General features: G+C 39.0%; 1 protein-coding gene across 1 annotated transcript; it reads left to right on the top strand.

The window, feature by feature from the left end:
* Nucleotides 1-7: 7 nt before the first annotated feature.
* On the top strand, nucleotides 8-15,321 carry TOLLIP (toll interacting protein). Its single transcript, XM_010193904.1, has 5 exons — nucleotides 8-76; nucleotides 8,057-8,206; nucleotides 12,100-12,282; nucleotides 13,706-13,858; nucleotides 15,214-15,321. The coding sequence occupies exons 1-5, from the start codon at nucleotides 44-46 to the stop codon at nucleotides 15,319-15,321; spliced, it is 627 nt and encodes a 208-aa protein (XP_010192206.1). The 5' UTR covers nucleotides 8-43.
* Nucleotides 15,322-15,991: the final 670 nt, after the last annotated feature.

The following is a 15,991-nucleotide window of genomic DNA, read 5'->3' as shown; positions in this document are numbered from 1 at the left end:
TCTGGCGGGGCGGAAGGAAGAGTCTCGGCCCGAGGGAGGCGCTATGGCGACCACCGTCACTACTCAGCGGGGCCCGGTGAGTGCTGCCGGGTGAGGATCAGCCGTAGGGGCCTTTGAAGGTTGTTTCCTGTTAGTTCTTGCGTTGGGCTGATGAGGCCCAGCTTGGACCCTTCTGGGCTTTGGCTTCTGTCCATCTTCCCCCCCGTCCATCTTCCCCTCGGCCCGGCTCCTGCCAGTGGGCCTCGGTGGAAGGGTGACGCACCCTTCTTGTCTCCATCCCTCCCTGCCTTCCGCCGCTTGCGGCCCGCGGCACGGGAAGGACCTCTCTTCTCCTGACTGCCGTGATACGGAGGAGGAGGTGGGGGAAGGAAAGTCTGCCTCTTCGTCTGGTTCGCCTTTCCTAGAGGCTTTGGGAAGGAGGAGAGGAAAGTCCCTCCTGCCTGCATATAGGGCTTGAAGAGGCTATTCTGCCCGCCCTTTGTCTAAGGGCCTTCCAAAGGACCGAACGGCTCAGTGTCTTTAAAGCAGAGTAGAGCTTTGTGTTTTCATGGCTGGGCTGGGTAGATTCAGGTGGCTGGTTCTTGAAATTGCCACCAGAGAGCTGGAACGTGAACCATGCTGAAAGGTGTATTCAGTGGTAATATGTAGGTGTGTGTGTTGGTTGGGGAGGAACTGAGCACTCTTTAAACCAATTTAACCATTTTCTGGTTGTTAGTGTTCATAATTTATTGGAAATGTATCATTGTCAAGTTTTGCCCTGAAATAATCTTGCCACACACTGGGGTGCTTTGCCGTGCGGTGTATACCTGCGATATAACATCAGCTCTCCGTTGATGTGCTGTTCCTGTCTGGAGGGATCTGGTAGTAACTGACAATATGATGTTGCTCTGCAGGTGAAGCTGGTCTTTCTTAATGAATTTAATCTGCTATATTTTACTTTCTAGGAGCAGCTGCTTTTCTGTGTGTCTGTGCAGCTTGATGAAATACCAAGGAGTAAATTACTCAGTTGCAAATCTTGAAAAATTGCATCACTGTCTGCTGTTCTCTCATGACAGTAATGTTATGTGACCATCAGTTTAATTCCTTAAAATGCCTTATGTGTCTGGTCTTCCAGAGTAGATTGCTTTTGCAGTGAATTGTGATGATGATTCTGTTGTTGTAATAAAAGTTTTAAGTGAAGAATTAAGGTAAAAGGAGTGAATTAAGTTTTTTGTTCTCTCTTGATGGTATAATGAAAAGATAACGACTGCTGTTCTAGTTAAATCTGTGGTGAATTAGGTAGTTGCTGTCCCCAAAGGCTTGGTGTTTTACAATTGATGGTGTGGTTGCACCGAAATAGAACTCTGTCAACATGTAACACGCTTTACTCAGAAAAGTTCAAAATGTTATAAATACCGGAAAAATAGTCAGCTTGTTTAAAAGTATCTTCACTTCTAGCTATCCTTTAGTTTATGTTTGGAGAAGGCTGGGGACATTAGAGGAATTCATGTGGGTGTATGAGTAGAAGGAAGTGATAACCAACTAAGAGTTTTGGCTAAAACTGAACAGTAGGCCTGATTGCAGTCCTGATTTGTGAAGAGGTGAAATTAAACAGATATTTCTGTCTCTGAAATCAAGTGTCTTTTTGGGAGAAGTTTTAATTGCATGTGGTACTAAACACCTTGTTGGTATTGAGTGGAGTACTTTCGATATCTGCTTCAGCTTAGTGAAATTCTTTTCCTTGGTTGAGGTAAGATTTTAGTGAGACCCTTTTTGGACATGCCATAATCTTGGAGATGTTTGAATATCATAATTGCCTAGTCTTTCTTAAATGTTTTAGAGGAACTGCATCTCAATGCTTAGAATGTTATCCTTCTGAATGTCTTATTTTAGAATTACCCAGGTACTCCTGTCTAATATCTTGGCAATCTTTTGTTATTTAAAATTTATTTAAGCCTGACAAATAGAAAGGTGTATGATGATTTATCTTGTACCACTTTGACTTTCTGTGTCGGGAGTTTTTTCCTTATATGTTCCTAACATTGCCGTTTATGCTTTTCTTCCTTGTCTTAGCCGCTTCAGAGATTTGAATGTTTTCAAATGAATGAATATATTACGCAGTATTAAGCTGCCGTTCACTGGTGAGGATGCTGATACATTACATGCCAGCCTTTCTTAATTCCTTTGAGAGCTGAAGATAGGACTCTACTTGTTTCTATACACACAACTGCATTACAAATGAGTAGCCACTAAACGGTGCTAAAGGATTAGGAAACATTTTCTCTTCATTGCTGCATATAACAGTTCTGTCTCTTTCTGTTTGAACAGGCTAGAAAATATTGGAGGTTGTTTCATGTAGGTAAGAAATGAAGTATACAGCTGTACTGTTGCCAGTCATCATTTTATACCTGTGCTTTCTAGTTTGTGACAATGCTTATTTAGTGAGTAATTCAAACTTTTGATGGCTGTTTAGTTTTACAGGTGAAACAGAACTGGAATTTGTCCTGTCTGTTACTAGTAAATATTCTGCTAGAATACAGATTTCTCTGACTTTTCAGGATGTTACGGAATTAGCGTGTTTTCACATTTTGTGATCTTTCAGGAACAAAGCAGCTTTTGAGAACTAAACTATGACTGAATAGATAAGGGCTGCTAAATGATACCTTTTCCAAGTGAGAGGTGTTAATGAGCAGTTTGATCAGGCTTCAGGTTAAGTCCGAGAGGCCAAAATCCTGTTTTTGTTACTCCTTAGCTAGCCAAGCACACCCCTGGTTATTCACCATGCTGACAAATATGCTGGGTCTTCCAAAATTAAATTGAGTACCAAGCTAAAGTTATTTAGATTTCTGCTCCTAATTCCCCTAATAATAATCACTACTCTGATGATTGGAAGTCTTCTAATGGGCAGGTTATATTTATGGTTACTTCTCTTTTCTTATTCTAATACTGTCATTTAACTATGTAAGTGGTGGTGTCTCTGATTTTTACCTGAAGTTTTGTTTTGAGAATTCTCAAAACTGTGATCTGTTTTTCTAAACAGAGGTGACAGAGAAGCAGTTTGTTTGTGTTGTCCAGTATTGATATGTGTTATGCTGTCACATGAGCAATTTTGAATACAAAATCTCATCACCAAAACTATTGGGTTGATCATTCTGGGTATGACTGAGTATTTCATTAGATAACTTTGTTTCCTGTTAGAATGTGGATATACGGAGTATTAAAATCCTGATATTTGAAGGCGGAAATTTCATACAGATGCATTGTTGCAGTCAGTTTGGATTTCAGAAGTTGTTTAAAATGTTGAGGGAGTAAGATGTCATTGAGTGTTCCTAAGCCAAATGTGAATTGATTTTGAAGTGCTGTAATCTGATCTCTGGAGCCTGTTCCTTTGACACAAAATGTTGCGGGCAGCATTGGTTATGCTTTGAAGTTCTTGAGTTCCAACATGTAAGAGAAGTACCTTAAGGCACTTTGTGGCTTATTTTCAGTTGCGTTCAATGACATCTTCTTTTCATGAAGACTTAGAGGAAAGATAGATTTGTATTGGTATGTCTAGTAGTAGTGTAGAAAAAATCAGAAGTCTATTTCTGGACTGGATGGCAATTGTCTTCCTTAATGCTAATCCCAAAGTGAATTAATGAGTTTTGTTATATTGAGCTGTTTCTATGGCTTTTCTCATTGTTATTCCTCTGTTCCGTTGAGTGCAGACCGAATCCACTTAGCTCAAGTATGCTATAAATTCTCCTCGAATTTGAGATGACTACAGACACTCATTCTATCTTGGATTTTTAACTCGTGTTTGAATACAATGGTTCCTGCCATACTTAGCAGGAGTTCAAAATATTGTTTTAGTGAAGAAGGGAATCTCTTCTGATTGTAATCAATGGTTCACAGTGCTTTCTTCTTCAGTAAAGCCAAACCCTTTTTTCTTTATTAAGAATTGTGATTTTGTGCTGTGGAATGTATTTTGCAAATATTTAAATATTAATGTCTTGAACAAATTTAAATGTGCCAGGAAAATCTAGAGACAGTAGCTTGTGGCAAAATACGCAGTCAAGCTAAATATAAGTTACATACTTAGGGAAAAGGGAAAATAATACTAAGGTGATGACTGTGGAATCATAAATCCTTTACAGGTAGACATATGAAAGCAACCGAAGTGATAAAGTAGATTATAAACTTCTGGCAACAGGAAAAAATTGTAAGAATGGGAGAAGATGTCTGGTACCCTGCAGTCTGTGGCACTTCTTTGTTTTGGTGACGTTAAATAAAAAACCAACCAACTAACAAACAAAAAACAACAAAACAAACCCACATAAGAAAAACCCCAAAATAATAACAACAACGAAAGCCTCAACAACAAATAGAAAAGATCTGTAAATGTAATAAGCTTAATTGTTGTTATATTCTTTGCTATGTCCATCTCTAAATTGAAGTTCTGAGGTGGAACCTTTGACTACGATTCCACAGGGGTTTGACTGGGGATGTGTCATTCTGTAACGTGAGTTCTGTGGAATCACTTTTTTTTGGTTCATGTTAGAAAGTATGTCAGAAGGCTGTGTAGTCCAACCTCTTTCTAAAAACATGGTCAATTTTTAATTCAGACCAAGTTGCTCAAGACTTTGAGCAAGATCCAGCAAGATCTTAAAAACCTCTTATGTGAGTGCTTCTGCAGTCTGCCTGGGCAGTTTGTTCCTATCTGTGGTTGCTGCAGAGAATTTTTTTTCCTCCTTATGTCACATCAAACAAACCTCCCAGGTTGCAGATTGACAACTGAGGTCTCATTTTTTCTTGCTTCTTGGAAGAGAACCTGGCTCCTCATAGATACTAGAAAGCTGTTAGGAGGTGCGTCCTAAGTTTCTTCTACTCTAAACAAATCCTCAGCCTGTCCTCACAAGTCTTGTGCTCCAGCCCTTTCTATGGGCCGTCTTGGTGGGTCTGCCCCTCCTTGTTTCTTTTTCTTCTCATCAGCCCTCTGCACTAGTGTGGTTTACAATTGTCTTGGCACCATTTAATGTTGCACAAGAAATGGGAGTGAGAAGAAACAGGAGAGTAGAACTGAGACAGCCCAGTCCTAAATCAGCTCAAATAGCTGTAGAACGTCGCACCACCTTCACCTTGAAGTTGAGATGCAGTTTTTGTATCTGCAGCATTTCACTTTGAAGATCCTCCAAACTAGCTCTAAGGTGGTTTTAAGCACATGCAAAGGGCTATTGCTTTGTTACTAGATAATGCATGTTTTTGATACACAATACTGTCAAAGTTTATTAGGAAGGAATTACAAGGCAGGCTTATTTTTGTGAATGCCTGCTCAACGTTTGTCTTCTGAATTGTGGTTCTATTATATCACTGTCGTGTTGCTGTCTTGCTTGAGAAGGGAGTTCTAATAAAAAGCTAAATGGATTTACATTTTTGCTCTTTGTCATTTTGTTAATGACAGAGTGGGGTTAAATTTTACATTCTTCCTTAAGTGTATTTATAATAGAGGGAAGTGCACTTGCTGTGAAGTGGGTGTCGAGTGGGATGGGTGACACAAACTTGTCACTTACTTTCTGCCTGCTTTGAAAACAAAAACTGTGGCTGAACTCTGGTTGTGTAACAATGTATACATTTTTGATTCGGGTTTGGAGCTGGCAGTTTTGTGCCTGCTTTTAATGTGTAGAGGAAGACATAAATCAGCTGTTTTCTCTACAGATAAAAGGTTTGCACACTACTGATTTGTCTGCATCAATATGGATTCAACTGATAATTAGCATAAGAACTTTGAGCAATGCGTTTTCCCAAATAAGCATCTCTCCTAGTTATTTTACTGAATTATACCACCAGGACTTGTGTACCACATCTCAGTCAGAGCTGAACATTTAAGATGAGAGTGTATGCATCTCCCCTTCCCCATTCTTCCTTTTGGAGGGTTTCACATTTTTATCTCTTGAGAATTCAGTTACACCAGCTGGTTTTGGTTTCTGTGTATGTCTGCTCTGCAATTCCAGGATGAGTGTAGCTTTGTGTGAGAACTCAATGAATTAAAATAGGCTTAGATGAAAAAGCTGAATTTTTTATTTTTTTTTTTTTCAAAGAAAACTTTGTTCTCCCTTAGAGCAGCTTTCTTTTTCTGATCCCTTTTGGACTTCATTACCGATACTAGTTTATATATTTTATTTTGAAGCAGTATTTGGGTGACTTAAAATAAAAGTGAAAGATACTATCGGACTTCTCACTTGCTGTGAATTAATTAAGCTTTCCAATGTCCGTGTTGAGATGATTGAGGCAAAATATTCTATGTGCTTTCTGAAAAGTTGACAGAGGGCGGTCGATCATATGGGAATATAATTTCAGGGCTGCAGCCACCACTTCTGACTACAGGAAATTTTTATGATGTCTATTCTTAGAGATGCTAATAATACCAGATTTAAAACTTCCTGGAGATCAAGGGTTTAAAGGGACCTGCTGTGTTGTAAATGCCGTTGCCTTGCTAATTCTGCTGACATGTCAAATCTTTCCTAAATGGATGGTATTTTATTTTAAAAGTAGCTCTTTTTTATAACATGTATTCGAATGAGAAGACTGTTACAAAACCTTGTCTAGTTTTCAGCCTAACTTAAATAAGCTTTCTTTTAATATCAGCACTACCTTTTAGCTTAGTCTTCTCCATTGCTGCCCGCATTTCCCCCACGCTTTTTAAAACTTAAGCTACTTAAGATTTAAATTGTAAAATTTTAAGATGGTTGTAAGCAAAACCAATTCCTTACTTCTCCCTCCCTGCCAACAGCCTAGCAGCAGGCATTCGCTAATTCCTCCTTAGCGTTCTTGATAAACTTCCTTTCTGGCATGTAACACCTACTGCTGCCAGGATCCTGAGGCTCTTGCAGCCCTTGCCAAATCACATTTTGTATGACTGCTGCTATCTCCAAGATGCAATCTTGGCATGCGAGTGCTGTCTAGTCTTCAAAAGCTATGTCTTGGAGGCCTGTTAACTTCTTGGTATGTTCTGTAGGCATGCATCTGCCAGGTATACAACTGAGTCATCTTGCCTGGCATAACGACACACGAAATCGCACTGTCTTTTGCCTTGATGCAGTAGACAGTTCTTGTTTTAGTCATGTAGGCAACTCTGTAGAAAACAGAAGTGAGTACAGCTTAATGAGAGATTTTTTATGCCACTTTATCTGCCTTTTAAAAATTGTTATTATAGCATGCTTTTTATTTTAATGTGTTGATGTCTCTGTGTTATTGATAATGTTTACTTAGCACATAAAACCTAGAAACAACCTGAGGTGATGAATTGACAGTAACAGAATTGACAGTAGTAGAAACTTTCCCTTCTTTTACTGTAAAGGTAACAGAAAATACATGGTGACTGCTGGTTCATCTTGGCACGTGTGACAGAGTTTCTCTAAGGCTTTTCTGCTTTTTCGGTTTTTTTTATGTCAAGGTTCTTTCATGTGATAGACCAGATTTTTAATTCTTCCCTTATTGAGTATGGTGGGATTTTGTCCCCACATTATCCCCACGGTTAGTTGTAGGCTGGCCGTGCTTAACACTGGAAAAGCATTAGGGCATCTTAGGATTCTTAGTTATTTTGAAGGATTTGGTTCACAGGAGATACTGTCTTTATGATCTGTCTTGAAGGTGACTGTGAAAGGGAGCCTCTCAAATGAAAGGAGGGTGCTATGTCTTTGTCACAGAAAGGGCTGGATACAGTATAAGTGATGAATAAGTGAAAGAGCTGGGTGCCATCAGATGTCGTATGTGAATGGAATGTAAAACTTGGTAGCTCTGACTTTTGTGTGGACGACTTAAATGTTTACTTGCAGAGCACCCTTGGCTCTGTATGTCCTGCTTTTTTTTCCAGAGTCTTATGCTGGAAATTTGTGTTTTTGAAAATCTGTATGAGGAGATTCTTTCCGTGAGTTGGCTGTTTTGTGATTTAATTGGTTCTTTTTTCATGTTGTCAAAACTAGACTAAGTTTTTGCTGAACGCTTTTGCTAAGCTTTTTGATTTATGTTCTTCTGTCTTTTTAGTTATGAAAGTGGAAGACTTTAAGTTTGAAAATTTTTTTTCTTTTCTTTTTTTAAGGTGTACGTTGGTGAACTTCCTCAAGATTTTCTTCGTATTACCCCAACCCAGCAGCAACAGCAAATCCAGCTGGATGCCCAGGCAGCTCAGCAGCTACAGTATGGAGGACCAATGGGTACAGTCGGCAGACTCAGCATTACTGTAGTACAGGTATAAATTGCACTATCTTTGTACAATTAAGTAATCGTAATGAATTAATACAATGAATCTCTTCTGATTGGTGCCCACAAAGATTTTGTCTGTGGAATGTGTGTTACTAAATTAGTTGTATATAGGGTATGAGTAATTTTAAGGTTTCTGTAGCTTCATGTTTCTGTACATCGGCATTTTTTTCGAGTTTCATGTTTCATAGCTGCATGGTGCAGCAATTTCCTGTAAACCTTGCTATTATAGCACATAATCAAGTAAACTCATGGGGTTTTTTTATAGTGAACAGTTTTCTATGAAAGTTTCTGTTAAGAAACTCTCTCTTCTCGTGGAAACACTTAATACTGGAAGACCTTAGCAGTTTTGAGAATATTGTAGGAAACTGCAGTTGCCTTACGTGTTTTTCCTTAAGTGACTGCACTGTTCTGTCTCCATTTCCTCTAATGTGTTTGCTAGTTTTCCCCAGTGCTTTCTGCAGGTTTTCTTATTAATCACAGGTACATATTCCTAGCTCTTTGTTTTCTGTTTTCCTCTTTTCCCCTGTTATCCTTTATGTTCTCTCTTGGCAATACTGTGTTACTGCGTTCATTATGCATAATATTTCAGGTTTTAAAACTCTTCTGTCTTTAACACAATTCTGTTTGTTTACATTAGCGTACTAGATGGCCTTCATATTAACTTAACACACCTCATCTGTTTACAAATGCTGTTTTCAGATTATTCTCTAAAAATGTACCAAAGTGATACTTAGCCTCAAGTTCAGCACCAAGCCTGGAATAGTACTTTTATGGTTACAGCTTCCATGGGGAGGTGCTTACTGGGGAGTAGACTCATATAGGGCCTCTTGGGAAAAGAGCCACTGGTCCTTCCAGTCTTTCACTGGTCAGCTTGTTCCTTCACAGCCAATATCCTGCCTTTGAAAAGTAGGGTAATGCTTTTTGAAACTTTATTACTTCTAAGGTCTATAGATGGTTCAACTCATTCACTGCATTCAGTTACAGCCGTCTTTCTAGTTCTGAGGAGTTTCCCGGTCTGTGTTTAGGAAGTGTAAGATAGCAGGCTTTTTCTGCAACTTTAAACAGCAGGAAGATGTTACCACTTTTAGAGCATAGTGGTAGAAGCTTTAGTATAACTTTTTTTCCAGAGCTGGGAGTAGATGATTCAGGTTAAACATCAGGCCTATGAGGAAACAAAACAGTTCTCAAATAACATGCCATGTCCCTTCTCTCTAGCAGTTTCTGCCAACTTGTATGCTTCTCCATAGGTTGTTCATCTTTGTTTGCTGGAATAGCTGAAAGTTCTTTTTGCCATGGCATGTTGATCCAATCAGTATAGATGGTAGGTGTGCCTGGAGCAGATAAGGGGACAGAGAGTTCAAGGAGTTTTGCATCTCACTTTGAGTGGCTATGTACAGAAACATCCAGATTCCTGTTTGGATGGGTAAACTGATGGAGTTGATATTGGTCTCTGTCAGGTTCAATCCTTGTTTATTTTTAGGTGTTTGTGCAAACAAGCAGAAATATTTATCTTGATTGAAGGATAAAGCATAATGGCTGTTCTTGATGCCATGACTGTAAGTAACCACTTGTTATAGAATGACGGGATAGTTGAGGTTAGAGGGGTCCTCTAGGGTTTATTTTGTCCAAATCTCTTTCCACTCCTACCCTACCAGGCCAGTCCCTTAATCAGGGGTCAAGGGATTAAGGATGATGTTATATACAAGGAAAACTGAGCGAGCTGGGCAACATTCTCGAGGGGCGGTCTTATCAAGTAGTCCCTACCATCGGGTATTTATGAAGACAGCTTTTTCGAGTGCTATCTAGAGGAAAGACAAGAGGCACAGTGAGCACCACCTGAAATACAGAAAACTCTCTTTAAATATATGAAAAACTTTTTTATTGTGAGACTTTTCATACATCGCAACAGATTGCCCAAAGGGATTGTGAAGCTTCCATCCACAGAGATGCTCAGAACTTGCCTGAGTATTTCACCCTGCTTTGACCAGGAAACTTGGACTGGACGATCTTTAGAGGTCCCATCCAACCTCATCCATTCTGTGAAACCATTATCTTAGTAGCACTTTGCTGAACTTGTTTAAATACGCCTGTGCCCTCTACTGGGCAGCCCAGATCTATGGAGAACCGTACTCCAGATATGATCTCAGCAGTGCAAAGTAGAAGAGATCATCTTCATTGACCTGTGCTTTTCCTAGTGCAGCCCAGGATGCTGTCTGTTGTCTTTGCTGCAATGGAGCATCGCTTGCTTATTTCCAAGTCCTTCTCTGCAAAGCTGCTCTCCAACCAGTTTGCCCACAGCCTGTAGTGGTGCATGTGGTTATTCCTCCTTGGGGCCAGAACATTTTCATTTGTTGTACTTTGAGATTCCTGTCTGTGCACTTCTCCAGCATGTCGAGGTCTCTCCGAATGGCAGTACTATGGTGTCCCAAGAGATAGTTTTCTCTACCTGTCTGAGAGTTTATGCAAGAATGCTGTGGGAATCTTGGCTGTGTTACTGAGACGTGGCATTCTGGATAAGAGACTTAGCAAGGCAGAGTTAACCTGTGGAACATGAAAAGCCAGTTAAAGTGTTTTGTATTTAAATGTGTTGATAAAGTATATGGAGCAGCATGGCTTAATTCTGTTTCTAAGAAACTGCTGGAAGATCAGAAAATGTTTCTGTAAAGGTAATTTGCAGCTTTTTTTTTTCCTTGCAGATACAGAGGAATGGTGCTGCGCTTGTCAAAGCATAGTTGATTGTGTCCTTTTAAATTACTAGGCAGATGATTTATGTGTTCTTTTGTCTTTCAGTAAAGTCTAATGGTATGCTAGTGAATCTCAGAATTTCGGAGTCTAGAGAGTGCACAATTTGGGTGCCAACTTTCCTCCTTTAATTGTTAAGCCCACATTTACAAGGAACAGTTTGAGACGTTTCTCACCAGCCCCGATGTATGAATTAATGAACTAGCATGTGCCCTGAAGGAGAAAAGGGCTTTCCAGGCCAGAGCTGCAGCCGTTGTGACTAAATCTTATTCTGGTCTCAACACTTCCAGTTCTTTAAATGCCCTCTGGGTGGGAGACATCCTATGCACAGTGTTTTGTCACTTGCCTTACTTTAGAAAAAACTATAGGTTGAGATGGAGAAAGAGCATGTCCATAAAGTCTGTTTTCTACTTTAGCTATGCAGCAGTACTCAGTGTTGTCTTCAGGACTGTCATCAAAATGTTTTGTTCTATTCCTCTGATGTTACAGCAAAAATATGTTGGATATCTTCTGGTGCTATACAGCATCTCTTTTTATAGTAATGTAGACGTTCAGTTGCCCACTGACTTAAATAATATCAAGTGCACACACTGGATTAAGTAAGTTTTGTAATCACTTTGAGAAGTGTGATCTACTGGACTTGACTTGAGTTGAACTGCTTTTTCAGTTTGTCCTTTTTGTATTGTGTGATATTCTTGAAGCTACTGTATTTCTCTATTTCATCCTTTAAAAAGTACTTCAGTGAAAGACGACAGGCTACCTATCACATTAAATGTATGATTGTATGTTGGAGAGCAGATACCTAGGCAAAAATTGAACTTCTGTTCAATTGAACTACTGTTTCCTTGTGATCATGTATCTTTTGGTTTGGTATGAAGTAACTTATTTTAGCTGTGGTGAAGAGGTCTGTTTTCTGTAATAGATTAAAAAGTGGGTCCCTTTTCAAGATCTCCCACACAATTAATGGCTGTTCTGTGTTTTAATCTGAACGCTGGTTTTCTTTTTTTTTTCCTTCCTGTCTACCTCATAACTGAATCTAGTCCTTTATTCAGCATCTGATTCCTTGTGAACTAATGGTGATTAATTTCTCAAGTTAATGTAAATATTATACGCTTAGAGGCTTTCTTTTCTTTCCAGGCAAAATTAGCAAAGAACTATGGAATGACCCGCATGGATCCATATTGTCGAATACGGCTGGGGTATGCTGTGTATGAAACTCCAACAGCACATAATGGAGCCAAGAACCCCCGCTGGAACAAAGTTATTCAGTGCACTGTTCCCCCAGGAGTGGACTCGTTTTATCTAGAGATATTTGATGAGGTCAGAACTACTATATAATTTTTTTACTTGCTCCCATCTGTGTGGACTGAGGTTTGGGTGGAATCTTGCGAAAAAGGGTTGAGTTACCAAAGGCTGTTTCTTAGCTGTATTCTCTGGGAGATGATGAAAATTTTTCAGAGTCCCAAGAGCAATGATGCATAAGGCTGCACTCTTCCCAGGGATGTTAGAGCTGTTACTTTTTCTTTGGTGGCTGATAAAGGGGCATTAGCAGAGTTCCCTGCAAAGGGAGGGAAGCAAAAATGTCCCAGTTGTGTTTAAGCTTCTCTTCGCTGTCAAAATGTCCTGCAACCTTACATTCTCTACTGTCCCTACTAAAAAGAGCTTGTTTACATAATGCTGTTTTACTCAAATTTTTTTCAGTGTTATTCTAACCTGGGAGGAGCTTGGAAGCTGTCCCCAGCTTAGAAATCCTGAGAATAAAACTGTCAAATATAGACTGTGTGTGTAGTCCCTAGGACTTATTAGCAGAAACATAATCTATACTTGACTGAGCGTCATTACAAGTGCTATGTCGGCACTTGTCTGGGTTTTACTTAAGTAAGAGTGGTAATAAATATGTAATCTCTGAACCATTTCATTTTCTTAGAGATTGAGTGGGTTTGATTACCTACCAGAGCAGACTGACAAACTGACAAAAGCTTTTCTAGAAGACTACTCTCTTGAATTTTAGTATGCTGTTCTGCTAGATGTTGTTAGATATGTTGGCAGCAGGGAATATGTGCCTGCATCTCAGCTGTTCCAGTTCAAGATACTGAGTTTTGACTTCGCACAACCATACCTTCTTGAACAACTTAAACTAAGAGGTTACAACTGAGGTCTGCGGTTTGCCTTTTCTTACTGCCTCTCTTTACGTAGTAAAACTTGTCACTGCACCAGCTGTGTGGTCATTACACAAGTGAGGCTTTTCAATGCTATTCTGTGGGCTTAGTTGATTGGTTGAAGTGTCTGTTTCATTGCTGCAGCTGGGGTGGCAGATCAGTACTTGTGTCTGCTCTTGAATTACTGGAGTTCACAGCCTATCGTAGTAGTGTAAACAGAAGCTGTTCACATTAATTTACTGGCTGCTGATACGATGGCACTAGATTCAGGTAGACTTTGCTCATATTGGTATGTTGTATTTCTAGAAGTGTTCTGCTTCAGGATTTTAGTTTCTTTTTATTAAATATCTGCAATCAATCTACAGTCCCATTTAAAGCACCATTTATCATTCATTCTTGTTGGAAGGGAGATGGCTAAAATATTTACTGATGCTTTAGTAATTTCCAAAGGAATAACTTAAAAATAAAATTAGCAAAATGAAATAACATAAAACTGGAGGAAGTGTTAGTCAAGAATAATTTGAAGATTTTTTTTTTATTCCACAACAATTAACTGTATAATATTTTTTAAAATTATATTCCAGCGGGCCTTTTCAATGGATGACCGCATTGCTTGGACACACATTACAATTCCTGAGTCTCTGAAACAAGGAAATGTGGAGGATGAATGGTATAGCCTGAGTGGAAGGCAGGGTGATGACAAGGAAGGAATGATTAATCTGGTTATGTCGTACACGGTAAGCCAAGTTTGGGCTGGGGGGAAGGAGCAGAGCTTCTTGGGTAGTGAGAGGGAGATAATTTAGATTGAAATAGTCATTCCATTGTACTGTACTCTATGTGTGTGTGTGTGTGTGTGTGTGTTAGCATTTACAGTAGTTACACTTAACTTTAGGATTAGCAGTCAGAAGTATTTGAGGCAGTAAATACCTTTTGGTGAGGTGGTAAATGAGTATTCATTTATGTGGCTTTGCAATTACAAAAATTCAGCTTATTTCTGTGCTAATAGAAGTATAAAAAAGAAATTCTCAGTCAAAGAGTCCATTGTCATAATAGTTTTTTAAAAAAAAGGTCATGGACTCTAACAATAACCTGGTTTTCCCCTTAGGTCTTTAGAACGTCTTGTCAATTTACCAGTAAAAATAATAGGAACTCTTCTTGGTTCTGTCTTGGATAGTTTGAATGGTCTTTCTGCTGACTTTGCTTTTTAGTTCCTTTCTTGCTGATTTCATGCTCCTGGCTCTGAGCTGCTGACTTACGCTGGTCCATTTAGCAGCTCATGGACTATCCTCTCATCTGGCACCTTTGTGCTTTTATCTGTTGGGTAGCCTGTGCAGCCCTGAATGCTTCCTGCTCTACTTGTACATATCAAAAGTTCCAAGTTGCTTTTGAGTGCACAACTGGGAACAGATGTTCCCTGCTGTTTGAAATTCACATCTGAACAGTTGTTCCATTATCTCTAGGAGAAATGAGCTTATAAGTAACCTTTAAAACTGTCTCCCCATGAATGTACTGTAATATAGTCTGACCTTTTAATACTTTCCAGGATCAAACTGAACAGGAATTGTGGTAGTAAAAGGGAATGGTGTTAAACTGATATTTGGTTTAAAGTACTGATTTACCTCAAAAATAATTCATTTGACCTTAAATTTACTTCTAAGAACAGTATACAGCTTTAATAAAATTTGTTTGCTCTAAGTTTTCATTTACATTTTTAATTTTCCTAAGTTTTCATTTTTGTTGTATTCATTTCTCAAGAATAAAACGTGAAAGCTGATTAAACCCATATTTTGAAATAGTTTGCTTCAATAACAAAATTTCAGTGGTGAATTTTAGCAAACTGTTGCAAAAGCCTAGTTGGACATGCTTTGTTCATATTGATTTCCAAGCAAATTAACTGTCTTTTAAAGGGATGGTAGTTAGTTTGCCAGAGATTTTGCTTAATATAGTTGTACTAGTATAGTCATACTGTAATATTGAGCATGGAATGGGGATTTGCAATGTGATTCTTTTTTTTAGTTGTTTTGATTGTTGGTTTAGGTTTTTCTGTTTCTTGAGTAGTTCTAATCTGTCCTAATCTGTGCTTTTTGTCAAGTCTTTGCCAGCTGCCATGATGATGCAGCCCCAGCCAGTGGTCCTGATGCCCACTGTGTATCAGCAAGGAGTTGGATATGTGCCTATAGCAGGTATGTTTTCTCCTTGAAGTAAGTCTCTTAAAACTTCCACGTGAAGGGTTTTGCAGAAGTAACTACCAAACTACTTCTGTTTTTTGGAATGTAAAGAGATCTATAAATTATTTTGTCTGTGACTGCTTTCCCCATTATAACACGTTTGGCAGGAGGAGAGTGAGTGAATTAAGTGTAGGTCTGCTTTCAGCCTTTTACCCTGTTTAAGGGAGATGTATGAGTTTGATTAATTTAATTAAAATTATTATCAACATGGAACAAGGAGCCTGAAGGCCTCTCCTTTTATGTATTTATTGTAGACTTAGGTCACTGAATAACGAAGTATCTAGCAGGTTGCACTCTAATATTATGTAAACAGTAACAATCCTTGTATCAAACTGTTCAGACATCAGAAAGTGCACCAAGCGACTTCTGCTACCAGAACTGCAGCTTAAATAGCCCATAAAGGCATTGACTCTCTTCTGTGATCTTTGAAGATGCTCTGTTGGAAATCTGCTATGCAGCATGTGAAGTGTGTAGCATGGTGAATGAAAAACATGAGGGAGCTCTGAAATAGTTGTGTAAAGAGATCGAGAAGAGCTAAAGCAGGTATTGTCAGTTCTTAGTCTTTGCATGGTAATTTCTGGACTTGTATAGGAAGAAGTGTTATCACACAAAGAATCACACACAGAATCGCTCGGTTGGAAA

Source organism: Mesitornis unicolor, unplaced genomic scaffold (genome assembly GCF_000695765.1).
Source record: "Mesitornis unicolor isolate BGI_N332 unplaced genomic scaffold, ASM69576v1 scaffold16331, whole genome shotgun sequence".
NCBI lineage: Eukaryota > Metazoa > Chordata > Aves > Mesitornithiformes > Mesitornithidae > Mesitornis > Mesitornis unicolor.
This window is presented reverse-complemented; position numbering and strand designations above follow the sequence as displayed.